The sequence below is a fragment of the Triturus cristatus genome, chromosome 8 (assembly GCF_964204655.1).
Source record: "Triturus cristatus chromosome 8, aTriCri1.1, whole genome shotgun sequence".
Classification (NCBI taxonomy): Eukaryota; Metazoa; Chordata; class Amphibia; order Caudata; family Salamandridae; genus Triturus; species Triturus cristatus.
Window position 1 is genome coordinate 472,017,498 of NC_140591.1, and position 16,561 is coordinate 472,034,058.

General features: G+C 47.5%; 1 protein-coding gene across 1 annotated transcript in view; it reads left to right on the forward strand.

Annotated features, from left to right (window-relative positions):
- The window catches only part of RNASEH2B (ribonuclease H2 subunit B), a 247,040-nt gene that overhangs the window by 139,136 nt on the left and 91,343 nt on the right, over positions 1 to 16,561 (forward strand). Inside the window, exon 7 of the mRNA XM_085621944.1 lies at positions 4,205 to 4,310. Within this exon, the coding sequence (XP_085478070.1) occupies positions 4,205 to 4,310 (106 nt within the window). The remainder of the gene's footprint in view (positions 1 to 4,204; positions 4,311 to 16,561) is intronic.

The following is a 16,561-nucleotide window of genomic DNA, read 5'->3' on the forward strand; positions in this document are numbered from 1 at the left end:
ACATCTTCAACCCGCCCACGTACGGCAGTACCTGGGCGCGACCATAGACACTCTGGCAGCCACTGCTCAGCCAAATTTAGTGAGGATCAACAGCATGCAACTGCTGATAACAAAGTTCAGACCTCAACACTCCCTTCCAGCGCGAGTGTTCATGCAGTTGATAGGCATGATGGCCTCCTGCATCTTCATAGTCCCGCACGCGAGACTACATATGCGCCCGCTTCAGGAGTGCTTGGCACGTCAATGGAATCAGACTCAAGGACAGTTGAAAGACCTAGTGTTGGTGAGCGGTCGGGCATACAACTCTCTGCATTGGTGGAATCCACAAAACCTTTGCAAGGGCCGACCGTTCCAAGAGCCTGTTCCACAAATAATACTGACAGCGGACGCGTCTCTCCAGGGATGGGGGCTCATGTACTCAATTACACAGTGCAGGGACTATGGACAACACAGCAAAAGAAGATGCACATCAACCTTCTGGAACTGATGGCAATCTTCCTGGCAATGAAGCCATTCAAAGTACACTTGTGCAACAAAGTCGTGTTGATCCGGACGGACAACATGACTGCCATGTACTACATACAGAAGCAGGGAGGAACACACTCTCCACAGTTGTCTCATCTGGCTCAGAGCATGTGGAAGTGGGCCATTCAGAGGAACATGTTCCTCATGGCGGAACACCTCCCGGGCAAGGACAACCAGATGGCGCATCTGCTCAGCAGACACAGCCACCAAATGCACGAGTGGGAGCTACATCCGTCAGTACTCCAACCGTACTTCCAGCAGTGGGGTCATCCAGAGATAGACCTCTTCGCCACAAGGGAGAACGCAAAATGCCAAAGCTTTGCCGCCAGGTTCCCCCATCCACAGTCGCAGGGCAATGCGATATAGATGAACTGGTCAGGCAGATTTGCGTACGCTTTTTCCCCAGCGCCATTAATACCGCTAGTGGCACGCAAACTAAGGCAACACTCGATAACACTCATCCTGGTTGCTCCAACGTGGGCACGCCAGCCATGGTACACCACTTTTTTAGATCTTTCAGTGGTACCGCATCAAAGACTGCGGCTAACGCCCAAACTTTTAATGCAGAACCATGGCGAAATTCAGCACCCAGATCCGCAACAGCTAAACCTGGCGATCTGGCTCCTGAAGTCTTAGAGTTTGGCTACCTGAACCTGCCTCCAGAATGTATGAATATCATCCAGGAGGCCAGAAAACCCACGACCAGAGCTTGCTATGCGGCTAAATGGAAAAGATTTGTCATTTACTGTAAAAACAATGACATTAATCCACTGGATGCATCCATTCAGAACATCATCTGTTACCTGTTACACTTATACCGGTGCAATCTGGCATACAGCTCCATACATATACATTTAACCGCAATAGCAGCCTATCTTCAGAACAGGCAGCACCTCTCTTTATTCAGAGTGCCTGCCATCAAAGCCTTCTTAGAGGGACTCAAAAGAGTGATTCCTCCAAGACACCCACCGGCACCAGTGTGGAACCTAAATGTGGTCCTCACCAGATTGATGGGTCCACCTTTTGAACCTCTACATTCATGTGAGATTCAATTCCTCGCCTGGAAAGTAGCTTTCTTAGTGGCAATCGCTTCGTTGAGAAGAGTTAGTGAACTCCAGGCACTAACCATTCAAGAGCCATTCATACAGGTTCACGCAAACAGGGTCGTACTACGTACCAACCCCACATTCATGCCTAAAGTGATATCGCAGTTCCACATGAATGAGACTATTGAACTGCCTGTTTTCTTTCCAAATCCAGAAAATGTCGCAGAGAGAATGCTCCATACACTAGATGTAAAGAGGGCCCTCATGTACTATATAGACATAACAAAGGATTTTAGGAAAACAAAACAATTGTTCGTTGCCTTTTCTCCACAACACAAGGGCAACGCCATTTCCAAAGCAGGGATAGCCAGATGGACTGTTACATGTATTCAAATTTGCTATAAAAAAGCTAAACGCACATTAACGATTCCTCCAAGAGCCCACTCAACACGAAAGTTAGGGGCGTCCATGGCTTTCCTAGGGAACATTCCTTTAGAGGACATATGTAGAGCAGCCACATGGTCCACTATACATACATTTACCAAACACTACTGTGTAGATGTACATTCAAAACAGCAGGCAGCTGTAGGACAGGCTGTTCTCAAGACCCTTTTTCAGACTGCTGCAGCTGGCACAGGTAGCCGCCGCTAATGGAGGGACTGCTATGTAATCTATGCACAGATATGAATTCAGCAGCCCACATGCCTCGAACCGAATATGCTACTTACGAGTATGCATCTGTTCTTGGCATAAAGGGCTGCTGACATTCATATCGCCCACCCTCCTCCCCGGCGCCTGTGGTGGCTGCAGCATTCAGTAATCACTGGTTAGCATGGTCATCATTCACTGTATTATACTCCATCTATGCCACAATGGCGAAAAACAATCTAAGGATGGAGGGGATGCCCATGCGCACTGTAGTCCAGGGGAGGAGCCACCTATCTCGTGATACTTCAAAGACTCTTCCAGGACAACAATGTGCAATCATCCGGACCCAACACTAGGCGGCGATCTATGCACAGATATGAATGCAGCAGCCCTACATGCCAAGAACAGATGCATACTGGTAAGTAGCATATTCGATATATATATATTACATAATTGTGTCCCCAAGCACCGGTTTCAGAGGGTGTGTGTGTGTGTGTGTATATATGTATATATATATATATAATATATATATATAATATATATATTTTAAATTCAAAACATGTCTTTTATTATGGAAGAATAGCTAAATTCAGATTATCCGAAAATGCTTATTTTCATGAAAAACCAAATGCTTGTCCTCAAATGTTTACATTTCATTATTGTAAATACATGTTTTGTTCCGAAACATTAAGGTATCATTTTGATTGAGTACTCCAAGTACTATTATCACACTTTTCTTGAGCCAACTTCATGACCTTATAATAAGCATCTCATGCCACACTTGCTCACAATATGCTTATACTTGTCATTATAATGTTAGGGCCGGCAGGTTCCCAAAGCTGGGTACCCCCATGCCATGAATTTCCAGGTAAGACAATTACAACCATTATTCCTGATTCAGCAAGCACATGTCCCACTCAAGTTGCTTGCAGCTCTCCTGTAGCTTTTTTTCTGTGTTGCGGGCTGCATTCCCTGTGAAATGGCTGGCCCAATGTCATTTGTACGCGACTGGCTGCTCAACGCCCGACTGTTCTTTATGTGGTTAATCGCACACTGTAATTGTTAAACAGGGCCTGCTTTTGGTGAAGGAACGCTGACAGGCAATGCTTCATTAGAGAATTGTGGATCATATTTGCAGGGCATCATCTCTGCAACACCCCACGCTCTACCACCATCCTAACAAGACAAATGCATGCCTACTTGGCCATGCAGGGACCGCAGTCGAAGCAGATTTGCTTTTGGCATATTTTTTTTGCTTCACTTCAGGATTGGAGTGGTGCATGCTGTACAACCTCTTGTACCAGCCAGTGGAAAAGAGACATGGGAAGTGGCCCAGCAAACCTAATGGGCAAGCTCCGCAACCGCTCCATTTTTCTCAATCACTTTTATCCATTCATCAAGTCTTTCAGTCTCATTTATATAAGCCAAGCTAAATATAAGCCTCTTACCTTCCTTGAATGTGTTGAGGAAATGGTTCAAGTTTACAAAGATGTCTGCAGTGCCAACATAACCATCAGTAAAAAAAAAAAAACAGCCAAACTCCCAGAAGTACACCTCATGACCATGATCTTTTCTGAAACAGCAGCATGATGCTAAAGGACGCGCCCTCCCACTGATAGTCTTGCAGCGCGGGTAATAGCTTGTATGAAAGACCTAAAACATTATTCAAATCTTTTACAAGCACACCCTTTGCCTTTTGGTTGGCAACTTTTTGGGGGGGATAAATCTTTTTATTAAATTTTGCATTATACAGCATATACGGGTGATAGATGCATATTGTAATCAGTACAGATCAGAATTGTTAGGCAACTTTTTTAAGAGCAATCATTAAATGTGATTCTGAGAAAGTACTTGTGTTTACTGAAGTGTCCTTTCATGTTCAGTGTCCTCATTACTTATGAGGTGATTTGTTTGCATTTATTTTCATTTTAAAACATAACCTATGTTTTTCAGCTTTGCAAATAATCCCCATTGTTTGTCTCTAGGTTGAACAGACAATAAAAGTTTTAAAAAACAGCAATGTGTGTGTCGGTGGAGGAGTGCAATCTTCCACATACATCAGAAGTAAACCAGGTTCAGAGGCTAAAGAAGGTAAAAATGAACATTTAGGATTGGGGAGGGAAGGGATTCTTGACGAGGCACAAAGATAGACAATGTTGACAAAAGGGATTTAGATACTGAAGATTTTGAAGGGTAACTGGATGTAAATGAAAGTCCGAGCCTACTTGAGGAATCTAGGCAACACCTTGGTGGTCAAAGTTGGGAATTAAACAAAAAAACTAAACTGTATTGGCAGACAATTGTGCGTTCATCTAATTAATATGAATCGGCTTGATGTGTGGATCTGTGTTCACTAGTTTAATGCCTTAGTAAGTGTGAACTTTGCTGTTTTTATGCTCCATGTACATAGACGGGCCCTATATAGATACATACATACAGATCTGCAGACCTTTGCATCTTTACCACACACCAGATTCCTGCTACAATGTGCTGAACAAGCAGACTAATAGAGGTTTTTGTGCTAGTGTCGGCATTCCCCAATTGCACCACTGTTGCCTGTCGCTGATTGTGCAGGTCTCGTCACAGTGGGGACAAGGCTGACCTCGCCATGTGGGCTTGCATGTCCCCAGATGCTGCGGGTTTGTCATGTGCCCTGGAGATTATGAGCTAACCCCCTGAGTCGCCCCAGGCCTTCTCATGTCCTCCTCTTTTCTGACTAATGAGTTCTGTAGTAGGGGATCTCTGTGTATAGTCATAATCTATGAATAGTCCCGCCCATGTGCGGGGACCCCGGAGCAATCAAAATATCTCTTAAGGTGTCCTGCATTTGCAAACCTGCAAAGACACTTAAGAGACAGACAAAATAATACAGCCTAATACAACATGGCTGCACTGGCCAGCACTTCATCTGAAGTGAACACAAAAGCCAAAATAAAGTTTTAAATGTCATTTTTATTCACATCTGACATGTACCTTTAGTGTATCACACTCCCTTCACCAAAATCCCTTTAAACAATAGAGAGGAAGGGGTGGACAGACAAACCCTATAGGCTGTCATTATGTGTCTGCTAAAGGGATACCGTGCCTTTAAGGAACTCTCCAGAGACCCCCGGTATCCCAGGATGCACAGCCAAAGCAAGTTACTTTCAGTTCTTTTTTCCGGCTCCTGCTAACAGGACCCTGGAGCTGAGCTCTACCCTTTTGGGTGGATATTTGGATTAAAATTTGTTTTTTTGATAAATAGTTTGTTCATTCGACGTCTAGAGCCTTTCTCTACTGCATCCTGTAATTTGGTGCAGTTTGACCCACTCTTAGCATGGCTTTATTTGATAAATGCCCTGAGTGTGGGAGGAAAAAGGCCAAGACGGACCCACATGGTGTCTGTATCCTCTGCTTATCATCTTCACATGTCCCTGCTACATGTGACATCGGCAAGACCTTCTCCAAGAGGACCCTGAGGGACAGAGAGAAGATTCGCCTCCAGGGACAGGAGAAGCAGAGGACAGGTCGGGCTTCGGGGCATGGAGGATCTCATTCCCCTTCCTCTGCCCATGCTTCAGCCGCTGGAGGGACCTCCGGGCAGAAAAAGGAGCAGAAACGACACCTACCGGCTGGTAGGTCGCGTTCGACGTCAAAAGCGACGACGTCGACGGCGAGAGGTAAAGCACCGGTGTGTTCGCCGTCGATCCAGGGCTCTGGATCTCGGCGTTGGGGCCGGCGAGACCTAGGACTAGGTCGCCGTCGAGGATTCCACAGTCGACGTCGACACACCATCGACGTCGTACCGAGCCCCACAGACAGCGCAGCTCGCCGTCGAGGCGACCCCGCTCGTCTCCTTCGCCGTCGACTCATGGATCAACGCCGACGACATCGACGCCGAGACGCCGGCGAATGCCGTCGAAACGAAGGAGATCGCCGTCGAGGCACAGATCGCCGTCGAGGCACAGATCACCGTCGTGGCACAGATCGCCGTCGAGGAGGCATCGCTCACCGTCGACGTCGAGAGGCTCTCCGTCGACCCGCCGTTCGACGTCGAGGGGCCACCGTTCGACGCTGTACGAGGTCAACGCTCAGTTCGACGTCGAGGACATCTGGTAACACGTCTTCGGTGATTACGATCTCCAGTCGTGGATCTAGGAGGAGAAGGCGCTCCCCCTCGTTCACTTCAGCACGGGACAGGCCCGCCAAGAAGAGAAGGGTGGACGGGAGTCCGGACAGTGCTGGTCCGGGTTCTCCTGCAAGGAGTGATGGAGCTCCGCAGCCTCTCCCTCAGCCGCTGCCTCAGAAGCCTCCTACGCCTCCTCCTCCTCCGCGACCTACGCCACCTCCGCCACCGCCGGTGCCACAGCTCCCGCCGTCTCCTCGGCAGCCGGCGATTCCTAAGGCTCCACGCAGCCCGAGGTCACGCTCTCGATCTCGCCGGAGGTCACGGAGCAGACACAGATCGTCCACTCACACAAGGCATTGACGACGGAGCTATAGATCTCGTTCCAGAGGCATGAGGTATACGGACTCTTCTGGCAATGGACGGCTCTCCCCCTCGTTGTCGGAAACACCGCCTACTCGAATCTCGCCGGTGGATGATATTGCCACTTTCCAGGATGTACTGATGAGGGGGGCGGCGAAATTGGGAATCTCAGTAGCAGTCCCGGTTCCCACTACCTCTGTGATATTTGAGACATTGCACAAGGCTCACCTGTCACGGTTCCTCCTTCCTCTGGTTCCAGGTTTGGAGGAACCAGCCATGGAGGTCTTCTTGACACCAGCCGTGGTGAAGTCTGCTCCCTCACAGTTGCAGAAAAAGTACAGGGCCCCTGATTCGGACCCGGCGTTCCTCAGGGTGGACCCTTCCCCGGACTCTGTCATTGCTGTTGCGGCTCGTAAACAACACTCCACGACGCCCTCTTCCACGGCTCCTCCGGATAAGGAGAGTCGCAAGATGGACTCCTTGGGGAGGAGGATGTGCTCTACGTCGGCCACGACTATGAAGGCTGCTAGCGCTATGACCGATCGCTTTGGGACTCTCTGCAACAGTTTGCTGCCTCCCTGCCTAGGGATAAAAGGGAGGACTTCCAGGAGGTGTTGAACGAGGGCATGATGGTCTCCAACCAGATCAGCAGTGCGGCGGGGGATGTATCGTTGCTGGCGGCCCATGGGTACTGTCATGGAGTACACATGAGGAGACATTCCTGGCTGAGGCTTACCTCTCTTAAACCTGAGGCGCAGCAAAAGATTGCTAACTTGCCTTTCTCTGGCACGACGTTGTTTGGGTCTCATGCGGATGACGAGATGGCCCGCATGAAGGCCGAAGCAGAAACCCTGAAGGCCGTGGGGTTGGAAAAACCCAAGGAACAGAAGAGGTCATTCCGTTCCTATGGCGGGCGTTATTCTAAGCAGCGCGGCCAAGGGCGTCAGTCTGGTCAACAACAACAACACCAGCAACAACAATAGTTCCCGAGGCAGTCCTTTCAAAAGCGCCAGAGGGGCAGAGGCCAGCATCAATCCTCGTCGGGGAACAAAGGCCCGGCAGGGTCGAAGCCCTGAAAGGTCACTTCCCCCTCATCCGTTACCCGCTCCGGTGGGGGGGGAAGTATTCAATACTACCTGGCAGAGTGAAGGACAATAACTCAGGACAAGTGGGTGCTGAATATTGTTTGCAATGGATACAGTCTTCGTTTCACCAGCCCGCCTCCACAGATTCCACCAGTGCGCTCTCCCTACATGGTGCGAGTGCTCCAGTGGGAGGCGGACGTTCTGTTAAAGAAGAAGGCGATAGAAGCTGTTCCTTTGAGGCAAAAAGGAAAAGGTCTTTACTCCAGGTTCTTTCTCGTCAGAAAAAAGGACAAGAACGAGTTCAGGCCTATTCTAGATCTGCTTCAAGCAAACAAGTGGATCCGCAGAGAAAAGTTCTGTATGTTGTCCCTGCATCAAATTTACCCTCAGTTGCATCGAGGAGACTGGCTGTGCGCCATAGATCTGCAGGACGCTTACTTTCATGTGCCGATCGCACAAAAGCATCGCAAGTTCCTGAGGTTTCTGGTAGGCAACAACCATTACCAGTATACAGTACTCCCGTTTGGTCTGAAATCTGCACCAAGGACGTTCTCCAAGTGCATGGCGGTGGTGGCAGCACACTTGCGGAAGAACAAAGTGTTTGTGTATCCATACCTGGACGATTGGCTGATCAAAGCTTCCACGTACCAGGAAGCCCAGTGTCATTTCAACAGGACAGCTGCCTTGCTTCATCGCCTGGGACTGCACATCAACATGTCGAAGTCCGTGCCGATCCCTGTGCGGTGTCTCCAGTACTTGGGGGGCCTCAGTCAATACTTTGAACGCAAGCGTGTGTCCTTCGGAGGAGAGACGCTTATCGATCCGTGGGAAGGCCCTGCACCTCCTCTCAGCCCACTCTCCTACAGTGAGGACGGTGTCCTCTTTACTGGGGTCGATGGCTTCCTGCATCTTTCTCACCCCCAATGCACGTCTGCATACGAGGCCTCTGCAGGAATGTCTGGAGGATCAATGGGACCAGAGGCGGGAGCGTTGGGAGGACAAGATTCATCTGTCCCAACACACTCTACAGTCTCTGAAATGGTGGTGCTCCTCAGAGAATGTCTGCAAGGGGACTCCCTTTCACAAGGATATTCCGGTCCAGACCATAGTGACCGATGCGTCTCTCCAGGGCTGGGGAGCGCATTCAGGCCCTCTTCAGATTCAGGGGATATGGTCACAGACGGAGATGACTTACCACATCAACTTTTTGGAACTCAGAGCAGTACACTTGGCCCTGAAGGCGTTCCATCCCTCCTTCAAGACGAACTCCCTGCTAGTTCAGACGGACAATACTACTACCATGTATTACCTCAACAAGCAGGGGGGCTCCCGCTCACGCATGCTGTCTCGGGAGGCACAGACGATCTGGAATTGGCTGGTGGCCAGGGACCTAACGATCACGGCAACCCATCTGCCGGGAGTGCAGAATGCCCAAGCCGATGCGCTCAGCAGGCTCGTTCAATAAAATCACGAGTGGGTGCTAAACTACGACGTGCTCAGAGACGTCTTCGCAGAGTGGGGCACTCCGGATATTGATCTGTTCGCTACGGCAGAAAACAGCAAATGCCGCGACTTCGCGTCCAGGTACTACCAACCAGGGACACTGGGGAATGCCCTATGGATCAGCTGGTCCAACAGCTTTCTCTACGCCTTTCCACCCATTCCCCTGATTCCGGCGGTGCTGATCAAGCTGTCGCAATCCAGAGCCAGGATGATCCTGATTGCTCCGGAGTGGCCGAGGCAATATTGGTTCACCGACCTTCTTCACCAGTCTGTTCTGCCACACCGGCGCCTGCTGTGTCGGCCGGACCTTCTCACGAAATTCGGAGGACAGATGGTTCACCCCAATCTCTCGTCCTTGAGTTTGGCAGCATGGCTCCTGAGCTAGTGCAGTATGGACACTTGAACCTACCTCAGGACTGTATGGAGATCTTGAAAGAGGCGAAGAGACCGTCTACGAGGACTTCTTACGCCTATAAGTGGAAGAGATTCTGCTTATGGTGCACGGCAAAGGACATTGACCCTACATCCTGTAAAGATGATGTTATTTTGCCTTATCTGCTACAGTTAGCTCAATCTGGGCTTAATTTTCAGTCTATTAAGGTTCATCTCGCAGCTTTGACTGCGTATAGAAAGGGCCCTTCCCAAACCTCATTTTTTTCAAATCCCTGTGATTAAAGATTTTTTGGAGAGTTTGCGTAAGGTGTTTCCCCCTGTTAGACGACCTTCTCCACCATGGGAATTGAACGTGGTGTTGTCCAGATTAATGAGGGAGCCTTTTGAGCCTTGCACAGTGATTTGTTGGTGTTGGGTTTTTACTCCACCGCTGTTTGTTGGTTGGGATGGGCTTACCATTCTATTCATAGATTATGACTATACACAGAGATCCCCTACTACAGAAGGAGTAGTTTCTTACCTGTAACTCCAGTTCTGTAGTAGGGGTATCTCTGTTATAGTCATAAGCGACCCTCCCTCCTCCCCGGTGAAGTAACTTGACAGTATCAGGCCTGTTGTTAAACACCTTCAAAAAGAACTGAAAGTAACTTGCTTTGGCTGTGCATCCTGGGATACCGGGGGTCTCTGGAGAGTTCTTAAAGGCACGGTATCCCTTTAGCAGACACATAATGACAGCCTATAGGGCTTGTCTGTCCACCCCTTCCTCTCTATTGTTTAAAGGGATTTTGGTGAAGGGAGTGTGATACACTAAAGGTACATGTCAGATGTGAATAAAAATGACATTTAAAACTTTATTTTGGCTTTTGTGTTCACTTCAGATGAAGTGCTGGCCAGTGCAGCCATGTTGTATTAGGCTGTATTATTTTGTCTGTCTCTTAAGTGTCTTTGCAGGTTTGCAAATGCAGGACACTTTGAGAGATATTTGGATTGCTCCGGGGTCCCCGCACATGGGCGGGACTATTCATAGATTATGACTATAACAGAGATACCCCTACTACAGAACTGCAGTTACAGGTAAGAAACTACTCCTTATTCAGCATCGTCAATAAAAGAGAGGAAGTCTTGGGGGATTTAGGAAACCATTACTGCATCCAGTGAAAATCCACAGTAAACAGGGAAAATAAAAAGAGGGTGACCAAGCAAACGACTGCTGCAGGCATGCTCACAACTGTAGTCTAGTCCTCACGTGACTGAATAGTCCTCATTCAAGGACTTGAAAAGGGTGGGAGTAATGTCGGAGTGAAAAGTAACAAGGAGAGAAGTCTAATGAAAAGTAATTCCTTTTGCCTCACTACTCAATATAAAGTCATAGGTGTGCTTCCACATGCGTAACACACCAGGGTTCTCCAAAGTATTTCCAGGGGGGCTGGATTTATGCCAGATTTTTAGTATATCCCCATTTAGATAAATGTAGTAATATTACAAATCTGGCATGGATCCGGCCTTCAAGGACTGACTTTGGAGTACCCTGCTTTAGACAAAGATTGCACTGTTACTTTCCCAGCTTGAGGGAAACCACAGACATAAGAGAGAAGAAAAGTATGACATTGGTAAGCTTGCTAACTGCCTATACACATTCAATAGCCTGTCAAAGTTCTCCTTAGTGAGGCAGCACTGCATACACATCAGGGCCAGCCTGCAACTTGCCCTCCTGTCAGGGCAAGATCACAGCAAGCCAGAAGTGGACACACAGCCCAATCGTCCCTGTGAGCACCAACAGAGGAGAGTGCACTGAGTGGGCCAGGAGCCTAGGCCTACAAGAAAAAAAAGAAAGAAAGGAGGGAGAAGAGAAGCAAAAGCACCAAATGAGCCCCATTGAGGAAAGAATAAAAAGGAGTTTGAAAGAGAGAAAAGCCACAGATAAGCATGGTCGGGTCATCACCTGAGACCTTCATGCAATTGACAGAGAAGAATGACCCCCGATCGTGCATCTTTCCTTTCTCCCTGGTTCTCCATTGCTGCCTTGTGACAGAGAACTAAATTGCCTTCCTGGTATGGAGGGGTTCCTGTTTCAGCTATCTCTTGGATGGATTGGACCCAAAGATGTTAGCAATGCAACTAAATATCACATGGACTATCTGGCCCACTCTCGAGGTTAATGTTGACCCGCCACCCCACCCCCACCACTAGACCTACATGCCATGATACCCAAGATCCAGCCCCTACAGACTATTTCACTAGCTTTGTTCTAGCGTTTGTTAGTCATTAGTTGTTTACCCCCAAATCCCTCCAATCCGAGGTATTGGCCCAGAGTCAGCTTAAGCATATGACAGACGTGTAACCGTTTGAGAAAACTCACAGCCTAAACTAAGCTTACTTACCCTGACCAAAAGGGACTCCGTACTTGATCTAATAACCTGACAACCCCCAGAGCCACAGCGGTTGGCAATAGGAGTATGAATGAATGAAGAATTTGTAGAGCGCTGGAATCACCCCTGGAGGGGTATCTCCGCGTTAACAGCGGAAGGAACAAAGGAGGGAGGGGCACTCAGTTATTGTGCTGAATGGAAAGCAGGCAGTTACCGACACAATAATTGAAGAATTGTTCCCAAATGCTGTTGTATTTTTGTTTTTTTTAACTGGTATGCGTTTTGCGCTGTTGAGGGTCAATCGTGTGATAATGCTGCATTGTTTTAAATGCTAATAAAGATGTATTTTTTAAAAAAGGCTATAATGGAAGGTCGGGCCTGGTTGAGTATGTGTAAATGTGTCATACAGTGCCTCATGTGAACCATGAAGAACCTGCCTCTTGGAATCTGCTGTCACTTCAGAGAAGGTGTGTGGCCTGGCGTAATCTAGCAAGTGCCAACTGTTTGATGTGCTTGAGGTGATTGCATGCATTCAGTATTGATGTTCCCTCCCATACACCAGACTAGAGCTTCTTCCATAGAGGAAGGCTGAAGCCTTTCCCCTACCCTCCCCCCGTACCTCAGAGGTGCACTAAACATTGCTTTCTACCTCAAAGGGAGCCATGCATGAGAAACCCTGTGCAGCTAAGCACTCATTTATTTATTTATTTATTTTGCAGTTTTATATAGCGCGAACTTGACCCTAATCCAATCCGGTATCGGAGAGCGCTTTACATAGCACTAGTTATGTTACATGAGGACACCTTCATTTTTTTGTAAGGCACGGGGAGATTAAGTGATTTGCCCAGAATCACAGGATGTTTGGCGTCGTTACCGAGACTCGAACCCAGTTCCCCCAGGTCCGAGGTCGAGCGCCCTAACCGTTAGGCCAACTCCTATGCGAGCAAATGCACAGTAAAACAATGAGGCAGCTGGTTTATTGCTGAATGACTTAATTGGGTATGATGAATGTAAGGTAAAGTTCATTTTATCGTAGGACTGTTTAGAATCCTCTAAATTACAGTACACTGTCTGGGATGTATTTTTTTCCCATCCAGGTTTTTTTCCCCCCCATGTCCTGCGAAAAATGAGCCTTCCTTGTTAGTCATTACTACCATATTGGTATCCGGCTGGTCCAGACCTGGGGTTGACCTACCCTAGATGGGCGTTGAGCAACGCAGGACTTGAATTTTAAGAAGCTGTCTGTTATTTTAATTAGGGCACTTCACCTTTTAGACACACCTTCACCGCATTTTGTCATGCACTTATTTAAAAATTTAAAAAACTGGTCTCAAAAGGTTTTCCGAGTGGGAATACATCTTCCCCAAACACATAGAAAGTGAGATAGAAATTCAGTGTCCGCTTTCTATATCAGCATGTGAGGCCCATTTCGCCAGATGGTCTGCTATCACAAACTTGATCGTATTGGCTCTTTTCATTTTTAGGAACCGTGACTGGCCTAGATGTTTTTGTGATGCCAATGTCTGGTAAGGTTTTGACACCGTCAACGCCTGGGCTTTGTTTACAAATTTGGCAATAACTTCGACTACGGACAACAGTTTGACTTGTGTTTTCTACCAGTTTGGATATTTGTTTGGCAGGGAGTCTCTTTTCCCATATTTCCATGAGGTATAGGTCATTTAATGCGGACTATAAATGGATTCTCCACTGTCCATTTTGTTTTTAGGTCTCACCTAGGCAGCGCCTGCACTGTCTCTTCAAGACATGCTGGATTGAGGTATGTAATAGAAGCTCCGCCCACTCCCCGCCCATCTTTTCAGTTGGCTCCTATTACTGTCCTTTCTAAATGGTTGCTTTTGATTCATGAATAGGCTTGGTAGTCCCTCCTTAGTACCTCCCTGTCTCCATTTGTAACCTCTCATGAGGACTGGCCCTCTTACTTGTGTTGTTACTTTGCAGCTTTTATCAAAGTCTGTAGGCACTATTTTCTTAAAGGAATTTCTCTTACCTGCTGTTGCAGGCAGGACCCGAGCAGCGCTGGCGCTCAGCTGTTCTTGAGCAGCACTTTCACTCATCTGATGGCTGCCTTTCCTAGCTCCTGTGTTTGGAATATTATTTGTTCCCTCCACCTCCCGACACAGCATGGGCCTGCATCTTTATTCAGTTATCAGGAGGGAGAGAGAGAGAGAGATGTCCTTTAGCCCCTCCTTTGCCATGTCGTTCATTTGTATTGTATTTTAATGCCGGCATCAAAGATTTGGTGCGTATTTCCCTGTGTCTGTGTTGCTTTAGCTCCTCCCTTCCCTTCTCATGCCGTGCCGTTCATTTGCATTGTTTAACGGCAGCGCCGCAATGATTTTGGGCTCAATAGTGTCTGTGTCCATGTTGCTATAGCCCCTCCCTGCATCGCGTTTTGTAGCCATCTGTTCGTTCAGAGGCCATAATGGAATGGAACAAAAGGTGTTTTTTTTTCTCTTCAGGATAACAAGAGTATAACATGTAATTTATAAATAGGTCTGGTGATCTACTTCTCTTTACATTGTGTTCACTATAACTATGAGAGATACATTTCTATATCATAAATGACAACATTTCACCTTTCCAATATGGCCGCTCCCTTATCCATCCTGTCGGATGTTTATTGGGAGCCTTTGGGCCAGTGTTCTGTATTTAGTCACAATTTGTTCGACTTTACTTGATGATACAGGCACAGTTCACATTTATTATTGATCCACTTGAGTTAGAAATTTTTTTTGTGTAAAAATGTGCACTTTATACAGAAAATGATGGATTATGTGGCAACATTCATAATTATGCTGAAAGTGCTACAGAATAAGAGGTATTTTGCTGTTTATGCTCTATAACGTAGCTTAAAAACATTGGCAAAGCCAATAGCTCTAGCTAAACACTTAAAAGGTTCCAAAGGCGAGACCTATTGGCTATGCAAATGCTTGTTTTGGTAAGTCAGAACTTAGAAGATTGGTGCACGGTAATGGGGACAAAACGTGAAGAGGGTGTCGCGTATCTGCCAGAGCTGCCTGGGGAAGCAGATTTGAGTCTTTGCTTCGGCTCAACGTCCTGTTTATTCTCCGCAAATCACGTATTCTTACCCGTGTCCACAAAAAATGATTGCACCCTTCTATAATGTAACTGGTGCGCATGTATAGGGCTCCCGTACCTTTAGGTTGAGTTTGTGCTCTACAAAACTTAAACATGGGGCATAAACAACAATAGGTCTTGTGCAGGGGCGGCTCCCTCATTAGGGCGTCAGGGCGTTGCCCCCCAAGCCCTGAATTTAATGTCAAAATTGATGCAGTCAATTAAATGTTTTAGTTTCCGGCTGCGGACGCATGGCATTCATGTTTTCTTAATCTGCAACGGGCCGGATTGCTTGCATCGTGATGAGTGGGTGTGGAATACAGGCTCACTTCAACACATGTACACTTCGAAGTGCGCAAGTCAGGTTGGCCGACAGCCTTTCTGTGGCCAACCTGACATGCTTATTAGACTGGCCTCTCATTACTTGTGCATAGTGAGTTGGGGGGGGGGGGGAATCCCAGCCACAGGCCCCTGCACTCGGAATGAGCGCTGGTTACACCTGCTCGAACCAATCCTGGCACTGCTCTCCAAAGGGAGCAGTGTCCGGATTGGCAAGGACTCTGTTAGGCCTGGTCCTGCACATGAGACAGCGCGGGGTGGGGACTTTAAGTCCATGGAGCAAATTGTCAATCACTGCACGGCTCTAATATGAAGTCATGCAGTGATTGGCCATTCTGTTCCCCGCTGTCGTACCTCCCTCTGTCTCTCTGCGTGCAGCGTCACTAACGGCATTGCAGGAGAGGGAGTGGCGGAGAAGTCGTAGTGGTTTCAGGCAAGTGTCTTCCTGGCAAGAAGACAGCTCTCGGAGATGGCGCGAGACTCCCAACAAGGTATAAAACATGTAGGTGGTACTTCTCTGAGGCTGTTTGTGAATTTTTGTTAACTAAAGATGACATTTTTTTTTGCATTTAGTATAAGTATTATGTTACTATTGTAGAGATGAAGAAGCCCGATTTTCCAAAAGCTAACGCACGTGCTAGTTAGAGTTCTTAGCCTCGGATCTCGGTCTGACATGCTATCGTTGAAAATATCTTAAGGCTTTGCTGCCTGCAACTAACTCACATGGGTCATTTTTATTAGACAAACTGTGCGTGGCAGAATGGCATTTTGTGGGCAGTGAGGTCCTGATTGTGGGGTTGTCATATGTTTATTGTGTGACATGACATCCCTGAAGTTTAATTGTTCAACTTTTAAGAAAGGTGTTGTACTTGCACTTCCTGCTGCTCAGCCAGTATGCATGAGTATGTGTGTATGGAATGTTGGAATGCGTGATGACTGTGTAGAATGTTGGTGTGCCTGGTGGACTGGAGGAATAACAGTTGGAGGAGTAGGCTGAGCAGCAAAGATGCAGCTCCTGGTGGGATCCTGAACTTGTAACTACCATCTTGAACTAACTTGTAACTTACCAATAAACTTCTACTTGAA